We start from the raw sequence: 14,865 nt of genomic DNA on the forward strand, positions 1-14,865 counted from the left end.
AGAAGTATTTGGAAAAGATACCTGATGACTTGCACTCAGGATCCATATAACCAAGCACTTAACAGCTTCAACAAGGGGAAAACATTAACCCAATAAGCAAGTGGTGTTAATAATGCAGAATGAGAAGTTAATCTTCATGGCCAACATAGTTTGCGGCATATTCAAAAAAATAATTAATTGTAGATGTAATAAGACTGTCAAACATTGGCTACTTAAATACCTCAAGGCAAAACCCTCACCTTGCAACATGCTTCTGTATGCAGTATCTGTAATGGCATAGATGTGGGGTGGCAACTCATGCCGCTTTTTTCCCTTGTACATCTCAACAATCTCCTCAGTGTAGATAGGTAGATTCTTGTAAGGATTAATGACCACACAGAAAAGACCTGAGTAAGTCTAAAAAAAGAAAACAAAATTATGTAAGTTTACAAAAGAAATGTAGCATTTTTATCTATATTACACCAACATGACAAAAAACATTCTTGGTCAAAAATGAATCAATGATTCCAAAAACATTAATTGACAGAAAGAATGGCGTGACGAAACCTGACAGAAAACATATGCTCAACATCATACAATAACCATTGATATGAACTTCATGAATGATTTACAAAGGCAGGATTGAAGGAAGCCATAGGTTACCACAGCTGCAAAGACAGAAAAGGATTCAAAGTTTCCAGGGTGAAAAAGGTAAAAATAAAACACATTTAAACTGATTAAATTTGGTTTTATTTTGCTATGTATGCTACAAACAATGCTGCCTGAAAAATGGAATTTCAAAAAAAATTCAAAAATAGGTCATTGATTCTTAACCATTTCTCCTTGTACAGATGTTGATTGCAACTTTTGTATTTTTTAAAATTAAAAATGCAGTATTTTGCGTTATTAATACGGCTCAGTTTATGTATAATTGTATAGTTAAAGTAAGAAACATGAACAGTGACTTGGCACCTACAGAACAGGCAGAATCAGCCTTAGAGAGGTAGAATTGGTCACCACTACTCACCGTCTTCCTACAAATCGGTTTGATACAATATCTTGGCCCATACAGATACAGATACAATGCCTTTGCTTAAAGATTAAATGGTCACAGGCCGAAAATGTTAACTTTGATTCTTCACCAATAATTGCTGAAAATTCCTACCGTTTTCTATTTTTAAATTCCAAAGTACTGTAAAACTCCAATAATCTGATATCTGATCATTCCAGAATCCTAATGGCCTGGTACCTGGCTTGAGCACCTGACACGAGACAGGGTTCCACAGTGCAAGTGGGGGTGTAGTCAGAGAGAGGGTCTAGATAAGCAGGAGTCAGGAACATGTATAGATCAGTGGCCAGATGGTATCCAAAGTGCTTGTGCATTTTCTGTTCCCTTCACATCACACTTCTTACATGATTGAACTTTTTTGCAACATGTAAAACAAGGGGATATGGGTAATAGCAGTAACACCCACTAGTCTGGAAAATCAGCTAGTCCAGGGCCAAACTCCCCAAAGCTGCCAGACTGTACAGGGATCTCAAATATTTAGCAACACACACACAAAATGCTTGAAGAACTCAGTAGGTCAGGTAGCATCTTTGGAAATGAATAAACAGTCATTGTTTCAGGTCAAGACCCTTCTTCAAGACTGGCAGGGAAGGAAGAAGACACAATAAAAAGGTGGAAAAATGTGATAGGTGGAGCCAAGTGGATAGGAAAGATAAAGGGTTAGAGAAGAAGGAATCTGATAGTCTGATAGGAGATACAAGTGGACCATAGGAGAAAGGAAAGGGGTGGGGGGGGTGGAAGAACCCAGGGGAAGAGGGGAAGTGTTAAGAAGGTAAGAAGAGGCAAAAAGGCCAGAGTGGGGAATAGAAGGGAGGGGGACGAAGGGAGAGAAAAATAAATTACCAGAGGGAGAAATCTATATTTATGCCATCAGGTTGGAGGCTACCCAGAAGGAATATAGGGTGTTGCTTCTCCACCCTGAGGGGGGCCCCACCTTGGCACGAGAGACATAGACCCACATGTTGGAACTGGAATTAAAATGTTTGGCCACTGGGAAGTTCCACTTTTGGTAGATGGAATGGAGGTACTCAACGAAACTGCCCTCCAATTTATGTCAGGTCTCACCAACGTAGATGTGGACACAATAGACGACACCAGCAGATTCGCAGGTGAAGTGTTGCCTCACCAGTAAAGACTGTTTGGGGCCCTGAATAGAGGTGAGTCAGTTGGTGAATGGGCAAGTGTAGCACTTAAGCCGCTTGCAAGGGCAAGTGCCAGGAGGGACAAATGGACAAGGGAATCACAGAAAGAGCAATCCTTGCAGAAATTGGTAGAATTCCTTTGGAAATGACGGAAGTTGGGATGCAGAGGCTTGTGGCGTGGTAGGCAAGGACTTTGTCACTGTTAATGCAGCAGGAAGAAGGAGTGAGCATGGATGTTCAGGAAATGGAGGAGATACAGGTGAGGGCAGCATCAATAATGGAGGAGGGGAAATCCCGTTAGCACCAATACTGCAGCTTTGTGCTCTTTGAATAGATTGGGATATAAATCATGCTGTGTTTAAGATTCTACTGCAAAGCTAGGGGAATCAGATTTGTTCCTCTGCCATACAAACATACTTCAAAAGGGTATTTAATTACATTGAGCTATCCGGAAGGCGGGGGGGGGGGGGGTTAAAGAATTATACAAATTCACGTTTCTTCCTGCTTGTTAGTGCAAATTCTTATAGCTAGTTCACTTACAACAGCTCTACCTCGTTTGACAATTAAGCTTAGAATTCTAAGTATCAAAACAGGGTTAAATGCCTCCATTACAATGTTAACCACGAGCATCACAGTGTAGCCCTGAAATCCAAACAAACTCAAACTCAGGTAGCTTTCTACCCCAATATATTCCAAAGTGACAGTTTTATCACCAAAACAATTACCCCAAATTCCAAATCAGCTGTTTTCAATGAGACTTCTGGACCGCAAGAAACAGAAAAGGTAGGCGTTTGGGCCATTGTGCTTCTCCACTATTCAAAAAGATTAACTGACTTTTTACCTCAAACAGCACTTTCCTGCATTAAACCTGTATTCCCTATCCTATATCCAAAAGGAAATCGATCTTGTTTTGAATATATTCAGAGGCTGAGTCTTCATGGCCCTCCTGGGTTAGGAATTTCAATTTACCAATTAGGTAAAAAGTTCAAGTTTGTTGTCATTCAACTATATACATGTATACAACTAAACGAAACAACATTCCTCAGGGGCCAAGTGAAATATGCAGTACATAGATCACATATAGCATGTTAAATAATGTGCTCTATGTGATAAACAGAAAACCTTTTAAAATTACCTTTTCTGATATTATGTGCAAGTTGACATAAACTGCACATAGTTAATATACAACAGTATTACACGCTGCCACCACCCAGCGTGTCAGAATTCTCACAGCCAAAGGTGGGGTGGGGGGGGGGGTGAAGCTGTTACCCAACCTAACAAGTCCTTGTTCTGACAGATCAGGGTTTCCAACCTGGGGCCCATGGACCCTTTGGTTAATGGCAAGGCTCCATGCCATAAAAAACTTTGGTAAACCCTGTTATAGATACTTTGTCTCAATCTCAAACCCTCCACTTACAGCCTAGTTCTAGGAACACTAGTCAGGATTGTTGTGTTTGTAATATTTGTGTAATCTTGTAAATATGTTGTTGATTTAGGCATTGTTTGTTTAAATAATTCATTATGGGTTGTAAGTATAAAGTGAACTGCCTATGTCATGTCACTACCACTTGATACGTGCATGCCTCACTGAAAGTAAACATGTAGTTAGACTCACATTCCCAGTTTTGTGTTCTGCTGCTTTTAATTAATTTTATGTATTGGAGTTACAAAACATAACAAGGGAAAATGTTAATTCTGCATCTATTTACTGAGACTATAATCTCCCTGAAGACTCTCCGTCTTCTTCAACACCCAGTTAAAATGGTAAAATGTATTGCAATACATGCAATATTCCAAATACAACTAGCAGGTCAAGGTTAATACTGTAGTAGAAGACAAAATGAATAAAGCCCAACCTTTACAATGGGACATGGGGGTAGTTAAGAATTAGGGCAATTACACTTTATCCTACCACTACCTTCCAAATTTATACACTTAATGCTCACCAAGCACACTGATACATAACTAAGTGTCTGAATTATCAGAAATATTTGGGAATATAATTATAGGGCTTCCCATCGCGAAGAAACTGGAGGAGATTTAATCTACCGGACTCACTAGATTATAATATACCAATAGGTCTAAAAGAATAATTAAGGATATATAGTCGCCAAATTTAATCCAAAAACACATCTTGAGCAATGTAAGCAGTATTTACAATCTCCTTGGTTTCCTGCTATTAGACATTATTCCACATTGCTAAATGAAGATTATAAATCAAAGTTCAAAGTAAATTTACTATTAAAGTACATATATGTCACCATATACAACCTTGAGATTAATTTTCTTGCAAGCATACTCAATAAATCCATAATAGAACAACAATAGAATCAATGAAAGACTATCATCTTGGGCAATCATCCAGTGTGCAAAAGACAAGCTGTACAAATACAAAAAATAATAATAAGCAATAAATATTGAGAACATGAGATGAAGAATCCTTGAACGCGAGTCCATAGGTTATGGGAACATTTCAGCGATGGGGCAAGTGAAGTTGAGTGAAGTTATCCCCTTTGGTTCAACAGCCTGATGATTGAGGGGTAATAACTGTTCCTGAACTTGGTGGTGAAAGTCCTGAGGCTCCTATACCTTCTTCCTGATGGCAGCAGTGAGAAGAGAGCATGACCTGGGTGGTGGGAGGTCCCTGATGATAGATGCTGTTTTCCTGCAGCAATGCTCCATGTAGATGTGCTCAATGATGGGAGGGTTTTACCCGTGATGGACTTGGCTGTATCCACTGCTTTTCATAGGACTTTCCATTCAAAGGCTTTGGCATTTCTATATCAGGTTATGATGCAGCCAGTCAACATACTCTCCACATCTACAGAAGTTCGCCAAAGTTTTAGATATCATGCTGAATTTTCACGAATACCCAAGGAAACAGAAGCTCTGCCATGCTTTCTTCATAACTGTACTTACATGCTGGGTCAGGACAGGTTCTCTGAAATGATAATACCGCGGAATTTAAAGTTGCTGACCCCTCGCCCCACCTCAAATGAGGACTGGCTCCTGGACCTCATGAACTGAGTAATCAGCTCCTTGATCTTGTGGACATCAAGTGAGAGATTGTTGTTGTGGTACCACTCAGCCAGATTTTCAATCTCCCTCCTATATGCCGATTCATCACCACCTCTGATTCTGCCAACAAGTGATGTCATCAGCAACCTTGAATATGGCATTGGAGCTGTGCATAGCCTCACAGACACAAGTACAAACTGAGTAGAGCAGGGGGCTAAGCACACAAGCTTGTGGTGCATCTATGCTGATGGAATTTGGGTAGATGTTGTTGCCAATCTGAACTGACTGGGGTCTGCAAGTGAGGAAATCGAGGATCCCATTGCACAGGGGGGTATCAAAGACAAGGTTTTGAAGCTCATTTATTAGTTTGAGTGGATGATGGTATTAAATGGCAAGTTATAATCAATAAAAAACATCCTTTTGTTTGTATCTTTGCTGTCCAGATGTTCCAAGGTTAAGTGAAGAGCCAATGAGATGGCATCTGCTGTGGATCTGTTACACCGGTGTGCAAATTGGCACGGATCCAAGTTGCTTCTCAGATAGGAGTTGATATGTTTCATCACCAACCTCTCAAAACACTTCATCACTGTGGATGCAAGTGCTACTGGATGATAGTTATTGAGGCAGGTTACCACATTCTTCTTAGGCACTAGTATAATTGAAGCCTGATTGAAGCAGGTGGGTACTCAGACTGTCAAAATGAGATGCTAAAGATATCAGTGAACACTACAGCCAGTTGATCATAGGTCTTCAGTACTCAACCAGGTACCCTATCTAGATCAGATGTTTGTCGTGGGTTCAGCCTCCTGAAGGCTACTCACGTCAGCTCCAGAGACTGAAATCACGGGACCAGTGGAGGCTGTAGGAGTTTGTGATGATTCCTCCATGTTTTGACAGTCAAAGTGAGCGTAGGAGGCATTGAGCTCATCTGGAAGTGAAGCCCTGTTATTTGCTAAAAAGATGCTGAGTAGAGGGGTCTCATTCCTCTGGCTTGGAGTCTCCCTCTCCTGCCTCACTTCTGGCCATGGTGGTGAACCTTCACCCACTTAAAGATGCCATACCTGTTTGCTTGAGAGTTAAGTCTGCCAAGCCCTTCACAATATCGTGAAATCTGTAGTTCATTAAGTCAATTTAAAAGTACATTACTTAAAAGAAAATTACATGCTGCAGTGAGAGTAACTCTAAAGAGGTATATCTGGGAGTATTGTACGCAGTCCCAGAGCGTCACTGTGGTTCCACTTAATACTAGCAGCCTCATGTTGTCTGCTGGATCTTGATGAAATAGTTTTACTTCTGCCCCCCCCCCCCCAACCACTTTTCCATTTGTTCCAGTTCCATTCTAAGCAGAGTGAAACTGTAATACATCATGGTCGACATCTTCAATGGGCAATACTGGATATAAAAATTTGGCACTTTCAGATGAGAATCTATGCTTGAATAAGTAAAATTCCTTAAGCAATTGGAATGAACCCAAATATCAATACAATGGAAACTCTTCTCCTCCTCAGATACTGAAGACTAAGAATGACTAACACTCTGGTCCTGTGGAAATGAGTTGCTGATGCATATTCTTCCAAAGATGGAGGTGACAGCACATAAGGCAGTTAAGTGAACAGTCTGTTCCTTCTACCACTCAAGCAGGGATATTGATCCATGCTTCAGGAGCTCATTTTCCCTCATGCTCCATTTCTATTTTTAGAATTTACCAGCTGATGTCTTGTGGGCATTGCATTTCTCAGAGAGCTTGGGTAGATCCTTGAATCTTTTCCTTCTAAGTTACCCAGTAATTGTATTCTGAGCTCTGGCACAAGAAAAGGAGTCCATTTCAGGAGAGAAATGTCAAGTATGGAAGTACCATGGACTTCCCCGCATAGCCAATGTTACAAGAGTCCAGAATTACTTGGGCTTCAATAGAGAAGAGTATTGAGAACAACATAGCTCTGCAACCACACGTGAAAATTGTTATTCCAACAAGAACTTGCTACCAACAGCAGTATAATAATGCCAAAACAGGAATCAATGTTTACAGAAACAGGAGGAGAAAATCTGGACAAAAAAGTGAGAACAGTTCAGGTGGATAAACAAAATTTTCTGCTCATGAAATCTACCAGAAAATATAATCTGCAAGAGAATGATTATCCAGTTGAGGAGTTACATAGAATCAAACAGTTCAGAAACAGGCCCTTAGCCCACCATCCATTCACATTAGAAACAAAACATAGAAAACCTACAGCACAATACAGGCCCTTTGGCCCACAAAGCTGTGCCCAACATGTCCTTACCTTAGAAATTACCTAGAGTTACCCATAGTCCTCTATTTTTCTGAGCTCCATGTACCTGTCCAGGAGTCTCTTAAAAGACCCCATCGTATCCACCTCCACCACTGTCACTCGCAGCCCATTCCACGCACTCACTACTCCCTATGTAAAAAAAAACAACTTACCCCTGACATCTCCTCTGTACCTACTCCCAAGCACCTTAAAACTATGCCTTCTTGTGCTAGCCATTTCAGCCCTACGAAAAAGCCTCCGACTATCCACATGATCAATGCCTCTCATCATCTTATATAACTCTATCAGATCACCTCTCATCCTCCGTCACTCCAAGGAGAAAAGGCCAAGTTCACTCAACCTATTCAAGCTCCCCAATCCAGGCAACATCCTTGTAAATCTCCTCTGCAGCTTTTCTATGCTTTCCACATCCTTCCTGTAGTGAGGCGACCAGAACTGAGCACAGTACTCCAAGTGAGGTCCGACCAGGATCCTATATAGCTGCAATATTACCACTCAGCTCCTAAACTCAATCCCACGATTGATGAAGGCCAATGCATCGTATGCTTTCTTAACCACAGAGTCAACCTGCGCAGCAGCTTTGAGTGTCCTATGGACTTGGACCCCAAGACCCCTCTGATCCCCCACACTGCCAAGAGTCTTACCATTAATACTATGTTCTGCCATCATACTTGACCTACCAAAATGAACCACCTCACAATTATCTGGGTTGAACTCCATCTGCCACTTCTCAGTCCAGTTTTGCATCCAATCGATGTCCCACTGTAACCTCTGATAGCCCTCCACACTATCCACAACACGTCCAATCTTTGTGTCATCAGCAAATTTACTAACCCATCCCTCCACTTCTTCATCCAGGTCATTTACAAAAATCACAAAGAGTAGGGGTCCCTGAGGCACACCACTGGTGACCGACCTCCATGCAGAATATGACCCATCTACAGCCACTCTTTACCTTCTGCGGGCAAGCCAGTTCTGGATCCACGAAGCAATGTCCGCTTAGACATTAATCCTACACAATCCCATTTTAATCTTTCCTCTCTGTTCTCATCAACTGCCCAGATTCAATCACTCACATATACACAATGTGCTATTTGGTGCCAAATTAACCCAACAACCTACAAGCCTTTGCAACATGCGAGGAAACCAGAGCACCTAGAGGAAACCCACAAGGCAATAAGAGCAACCTGCAAAGTCACAATCACAGACCAAAAGTCATGACTAAACCCAAGTCACTGAAGCTGTAAAGCAGTGGTTCTCCTAGCTGTGCTACTGGACAGCAAATCAATTTTTCCCACTACAGTGCCAAACATTTAGAGTTCACTACCATGCAATGATGATAGCTTAGTTGACAATTTTAAAAACAAAGACTTTTGTCAGTCAGGATTACTGAGGGATATAAAACTAAATTAGGTGGTTGGAGTAGGGATAATGATGAAGTACAATTTTACTCTATGTAAGAACAAATTTAAGTGCTGAAAGGTCTACTCCTTTGTAAACTGCAAGAACTTATATTTTTCAAACACGTTTTAAATTCTCAAGATTAAGTGGACAACTAAATGGCCAATGAAAACTGGTGAAAGAGACTACTGGCTACAGATACAAAGTTTTTAATTCATTCAGATGTAAAATACCTTCTATTATTACTGCCTTCTTGTGGCAGAAAACAAAGACACAGAAACTAACAGCTACATTATCCATCTGTGGTGTGAAAGTCACTGATACTAGCAGTTTTCTCATCAGAAAAACTAAGCAAGGAACATGACCAATTTCTTTAAAATTAATAAGATTAGATTCTACCCAAGTAGTTATCTTATTTTCATTAGATACATAGAGAAGGATTGTCTCAACAATTCGAGTTATAAAAATACAATGAGTTAACTGCTAGAAAAGGTTTTTAAGAATTAAATCTCAACTGGGTTCAACTGTCAGCACTTATGAAAAGTGTGGATGTGTTGCCTTACAAACAGCAACTTGAGAAGTTATGGACAGTGAATGACATCTTACATTCTATAAGAAAGATGCTTAGCTGAAACTAGTAATGTTGATCAGCATGAAGTTACTAATGTCTTCAGCAATTAGAATTTAAATTGTAGGGGAAAAGCGTATTTTAAATGCCAAGTGACCAGAATAGGTTTGATCATATGCATATACATCCCCTTATGTAAACACGACTTTGACAGTTGTTGGATCAGTAGATTTTCCCGCTTTTTTGATTATTCAAAGCAGATTTTTGGATTTTGGATTGAAAATATTCAGGCAATCACAACAAATAGCAAAACCAAAGTATTAATAATGACATAGAAAAGGCTTACATAGATTAGTCCTGAGTAGTAACGCTCTTTCAAATTATGGAGTACAGAAGCTTCATTCAGACAAGTCAGTTCTGCCATATCTTCAACTTTGGAGAATTTGGGTGGGTTCATCTTCTGTATGTCATCTTTGTTAAATTTAACTTTCTTGCCATTCTCCACCAATTCAACGAGTGCCTCTTCACCAATCTCCTCCTTGAGACTGGCAGCCTCAAAGCCATTGCGTTCTGAGGGCACCCACACTAATTTTTTTGCTGCCCAGTCAGCTTGTGCCAATGGATTATTGATAATATTTTTGTCCACATAGAGATACCGGTCTGCATCCCGTTGAGCCATTTTGTCCTCTTATTGGAAGCCTGCAATTAAAAAAAAGATATCCAGGTGACTCAGATGTTGAAACTACACTTTTAGAAATAACCAAAATTTTACAGAAAAGGAAAAGGTAAATTTTAACTGCTTATTCAAAAAATGAAATGCATCTTTGCAAAAGTGTGACACTGCACAGAGAATCACATAAACATGAAATATAATTGAAATTGATGTGTACGCTGTTCTTAGTTTGTAACTGATATACAGAAAAGTAATGCATCATATCCTTTGTTCATTATGATAGGCGGCACAGCATTTCAGATGCTGAGCTAGTGAGTTTAAACCACACTATTCCAACTTCCTCTCAGCCCTCCAACCCCAATATAAGCTTGCTGTGCACCAGTGTGTAACCCATAAATATAACCAAACATTGTCCAATGCACAGCAGTGCTATATATAGATAATTGCCTTAGGCTCAAACTTAACCTACATAAATTCAAGGGAAAAGGAAAATGAATGCAAATGAGTAGAAAGCAGAAAAATTCCTCTTAGCCGTGAATAAAATTTTAATATTCAGGACTAGAAACAAATTTAGAACTTCATAAAATATTTACGTATCAATTCTTCAATTTGCAATACAAATTGTTAAAATATGTAGTACAAATCTAGTGCTTTAAAACGTTAATTGAAAGGAAGATGAATTTTTGTGTCATTGTGAAATCCTTCTATTTAAGAATGCTTCAGGTAATTTCGCCTGCCAAAAATTCAGTCTTCGAAAACAATAATTGCATATACATTCTAATTTGCAACATTAGGTATCATGGACAATTCAAATGTTACTCAAGTGGTTTCTACTTTCCACATTCAGAACTATAATAGAAGCCTCATGAAAATGAAATAATATGAAATGGTTTTGTCCCAAATTCACATTTAGTCAGGCTTACTGTCAGTAAACTGCTGAACAATGTTAAGCTGTAGAACTTGAAGAAAACTTAACAGCATGTCCGAAATTTTGATACTAGTACAAAATCAGACCGAAACATTGTTCTCAGAAATAAACAGACTTATGGAAAGAAAAGACCACTTCCTTGTCAAACAACAATTATTACACTTTATAAGATATCTTTATAAGATAGATAGATAGATAAATAAAGCATATACCTACCTATCTTATAAAGCAGCTGCTCTAAAAATTACTTGTGACATTAATGCCCACCCCAACCTTTTCAACCCCAGTGAACTTCAGACAACTTGGAGATCAGCTTTTTTTCACGTCTCATTCAAAATCTAACATCCCTGACCAAGAAATGCTGAAGTTACAATCAACATTATATGCTAAAAATGGTATTAAACACCTAATGAGCATTAACAATTGAGCTGATTGTTAAAATCTGATATATTATTCTTAATCAGAATTATTCCATGTTCACTTCCCTTAGTAACAATTGATCAAGTGCATTATGAGAGCCATGAACAAAGTAAACTAGAACAAACAGCTTCCTTTAACAGGAGGGTCTATATTTGATACTAGGATGACAGAAGTTTTTTTATAGGAGAACTACAGTCCCTATAAGAAGTATTCACCCCCGCTTTGGAAGTTTTCATGTTTTATTGTTTTACAACACTGAAGCACAGTGGATTTAATTTGGCTTTTTTCGGGCATTGGTCAACAGAAAAAGACTCATGTCAAAGTGACAACAGATCTCTACAAAGTGATCTAATTAATTATAAATACAAAACACAAAATAATTGATTGCACAAATATTCACACCCTTTAATATGACACCAAATCATCACTGGTGCAGCCAATTAGTTTTAGAAGACAACTAGTTAAATGGAGTTCATTTGTGTGCAGTCAAGGTGTTTCAATTGATTGTAGTTTAAAAAACTGTATCTGGAAGGTCTAACTGCTGGTGAGTCAATATCCTGGCAAAAACTACACCATGAAGATAAAAGAACACTCCAAGCACCTCCACAAAAAAGATATTGAAAAGCATAAGTCAGGAGATGGATACAAGAACATTTCCAAGTCACTCAATATCCCTTGAAGTACAGTTAAGTCAACCATTGAGAAATGGGAAGAATATGGCACACTGTAAATCTGCCTAGAGCAGGCAGTCCCCAAAAACTGAGTGACCATGTAAGAAGGGGACTAGTGAGGGAGGCCACCAAGGGACCTACAACAACTCTGGAAGAGTTACAAGCTTCAATGCCTGAAACAGGAGAGACTACGCATACAACTGTTGCCTGGGTGCTTCACCAGTCACAGCTTTATGAGAGAGTGGCAAAAGAAAGCTACAGTTGAAAAAAAAACTCATGAAATCTTGGCTAAAGTTTGCCAGAAGGAATGTGGGAAACTTTGAAGTCAGATGGAAGAAGGTTCTATGATCTAATAAAACCAAAATTGAGCTTTTTGGTCATCAGACTAAACACAGTTTGGTATAAGCCAAACAACCACACATAATCAAAAACACCATCCATGTTGTGAAGCATTATGGTGGCTGCATTTCCTGTGGGGATGCTTCACTATAGCAGGTCCTGGAAGGCTTGTGAAGGTAGACAATAAAATGAATGCAGCAAAATACAAGGAAATTCTGGAGGAAAACCTGATGCAGTTTGCAGGACAACGGCAACTTGGGAGATGATTTGTTTTCCAGCAAGACAATGACCCCAAGCCTCATAGGAATGGCTTAAAAACAACAAATTTAATGTCCTGGAGTGGTTAAGTCAGAGTCCAGAATTCAATCCAATTGACAATTTGTGGCTGGACTTAAAAAAGGCTATCCACTCACAATCCCCATGCAATCTAACAAAGCTTGAACAGTTTTGTAAAGAAGAATAGGGAAAAGTTGCAGTGTCCTGATGTGCAAAGCTGATAGAGACCTATTCACAAAGACTCAAGGCTGTAATTGTTGCCAAAGGTGCATCTACTGAATACTGACTTAAAGCAGTGAGTAATTATGCAATCAATCATTTTGTGTTAATTATAATAAATTTAGACCGATTTGTAGAAATTTGTTTTCATTTTGACACGAAGGAGTCACTTCTGTCGATCACTGTCAAAAAAAAGCCAAATTAAATCCACTGATTCAATGTGGTAAAACAATAAAACATGAAAACTTTCAAGGGGTGAATACTTTTTATAGGCATTGTTTTACATCTAACAAGAATATAAAGCAGCACATCACTGACTAGAGGAGTGAGGAACATTCATCACATTTAAGGACCTGGATGATATGAGCATATCAAGAACTGTAGAATCAGAAGCAGGTTTATCATCACCAGCATGTGATGTGAAATTTGTTAACTTATTAGCTGCGGTTCAATGCAATACATAATATAGAAGAAAAAATATAATAAATCTTATTCGGTATACTATATACAGTATATGTATATTGAATCATGCAAAAACAGGAGACTGTTCATCAAGAGTATTTCTGATACTATTTTATCAAACAAACTGCCCAATTCTGATCTATTGAAATTACTGATTTGTGGTACTGCACTTACTGACTGAGAGGACTCCACAACCTACCGACTTTTGCCTTGAATCAGAATCAAGTTTATTATCAGTCTTATATGATGTGAAATCTGTTGTTTTGTGGTAGTACTTCAATGCAAAAACAAAATTGCTACACTTTACAAAATAATGCAAAAGGAATAATAAGATAGTGTTCATAGACTTCCATGATGAAGCTGACTAAATCTACAACTCTCTGCAGATTCATATGATCCTGTGCATTGGAATCTTCATACCAGCCCGTGAGGCTACCAGTCAGAATGCTCTCCACTGTACATCCACAGAAATTTGCAAGACTCTTTGGTGACATACCAAATCTTCTCAAACTCTTTAAATCTGCTGACATGCCCTTTTCATAATTGTATCAATGTGTTGGGCTTCCCCATAAGGAGACCATAGACAGTACAGATTGGTGATAACATTTTTTGTTGACAATCAACATAGATATCTCTCAGGACAGATACCCTGAAATGAAAAACATAAAATGCTTACATTTTTCACCACTCATTTCTCAACAAATTATAACTTCTCTTTCCTGAAGTCCACAATCAAACCCTTGGTCTTGCTGACACTGAGTAGAAAGTTGTTGTTTCACACCACTCATCTAGCTGATTTATCTCACTCCTTGTTGCCATCTGACATTATATGAACAATGGTTCATGGTCAACTCTGCAAATTTATAAATGGCTTCTTAAACTGTGCTTCATCACAGTCATGTGTAGAGACAGCAGACCAGTGGGCTAAGTGTACATCCTTGAGATATGCCTGTGTTGATTGTCAACAAAGAGATGTTATCAATCTGTACTGACATGGTCTCCATATGAGGAAGTACAGGATCCACTTGCAGAGAAAGCTACAGAGGTGAATTGCAGGAAGTCCAGGTTCTTGCTCAGGCAGGAGTTAACTCTAGACATACCAAACCTCCAAGCATTTTATAATGATAGATGTGAGTGCTACCAGTCAATAGTTGTTGAGACAGATCATTCTGCTCTGCTTGAACACCAGTATGATTGCAAACTTTAGTTCTGAAGTATATCCATTCTCCAACGCATGAAGCCACTACTCATTATCAACTTATAGCTGAGATAACCAAACCATTATTTACCCCAAGATTTTTTTATATAGTAGACAAGAGACTGACAGCCAAGAAGTTATGATAATCTGGCACCAGCTCTATAAGTGTTACCAACTACTTATCAAAGCCTGTATCTGGATATTATCCAGG

At 39.0% G+C, this 14,865-nt stretch overlaps 1 protein-coding gene across 3 annotated transcripts in view; it reads right to left on the reverse strand.

Moving 5' to 3' along the window:
• The window catches only part of LOC140204872 (myosin-9-like), a 102,949-nt gene that overhangs the window by 83,534 nt on the left and 4,550 nt on the right, over positions 1-14,865 (reverse strand). For all 3 annotated transcript variants that reach the window (XM_072271762.1, XM_072271760.1, XM_072271761.1), the window contains exons 2-3: positions 9,815-10,167; positions 240-396 (exon numbers count right to left, since the gene is read on the reverse strand). In XM_072271762.1, the coding sequence (XP_072127863.1) occupies positions 240-396; positions 9,815-10,147 (490 nt within the window). In that variant the 5' untranslated portion in view covers positions 10,148-10,167. The remainder of the gene's footprint in view (positions 1-239; positions 397-9,814; positions 10,168-14,865) is intronic.

Source organism: Mobula birostris, chromosome 11 (genome assembly GCF_030028105.1).
Source record: "Mobula birostris isolate sMobBir1 chromosome 11, sMobBir1.hap1, whole genome shotgun sequence".
Classification (NCBI taxonomy): domain Eukaryota; kingdom Metazoa; phylum Chordata; class Chondrichthyes; order Myliobatiformes; family Myliobatidae; genus Mobula; species Mobula birostris.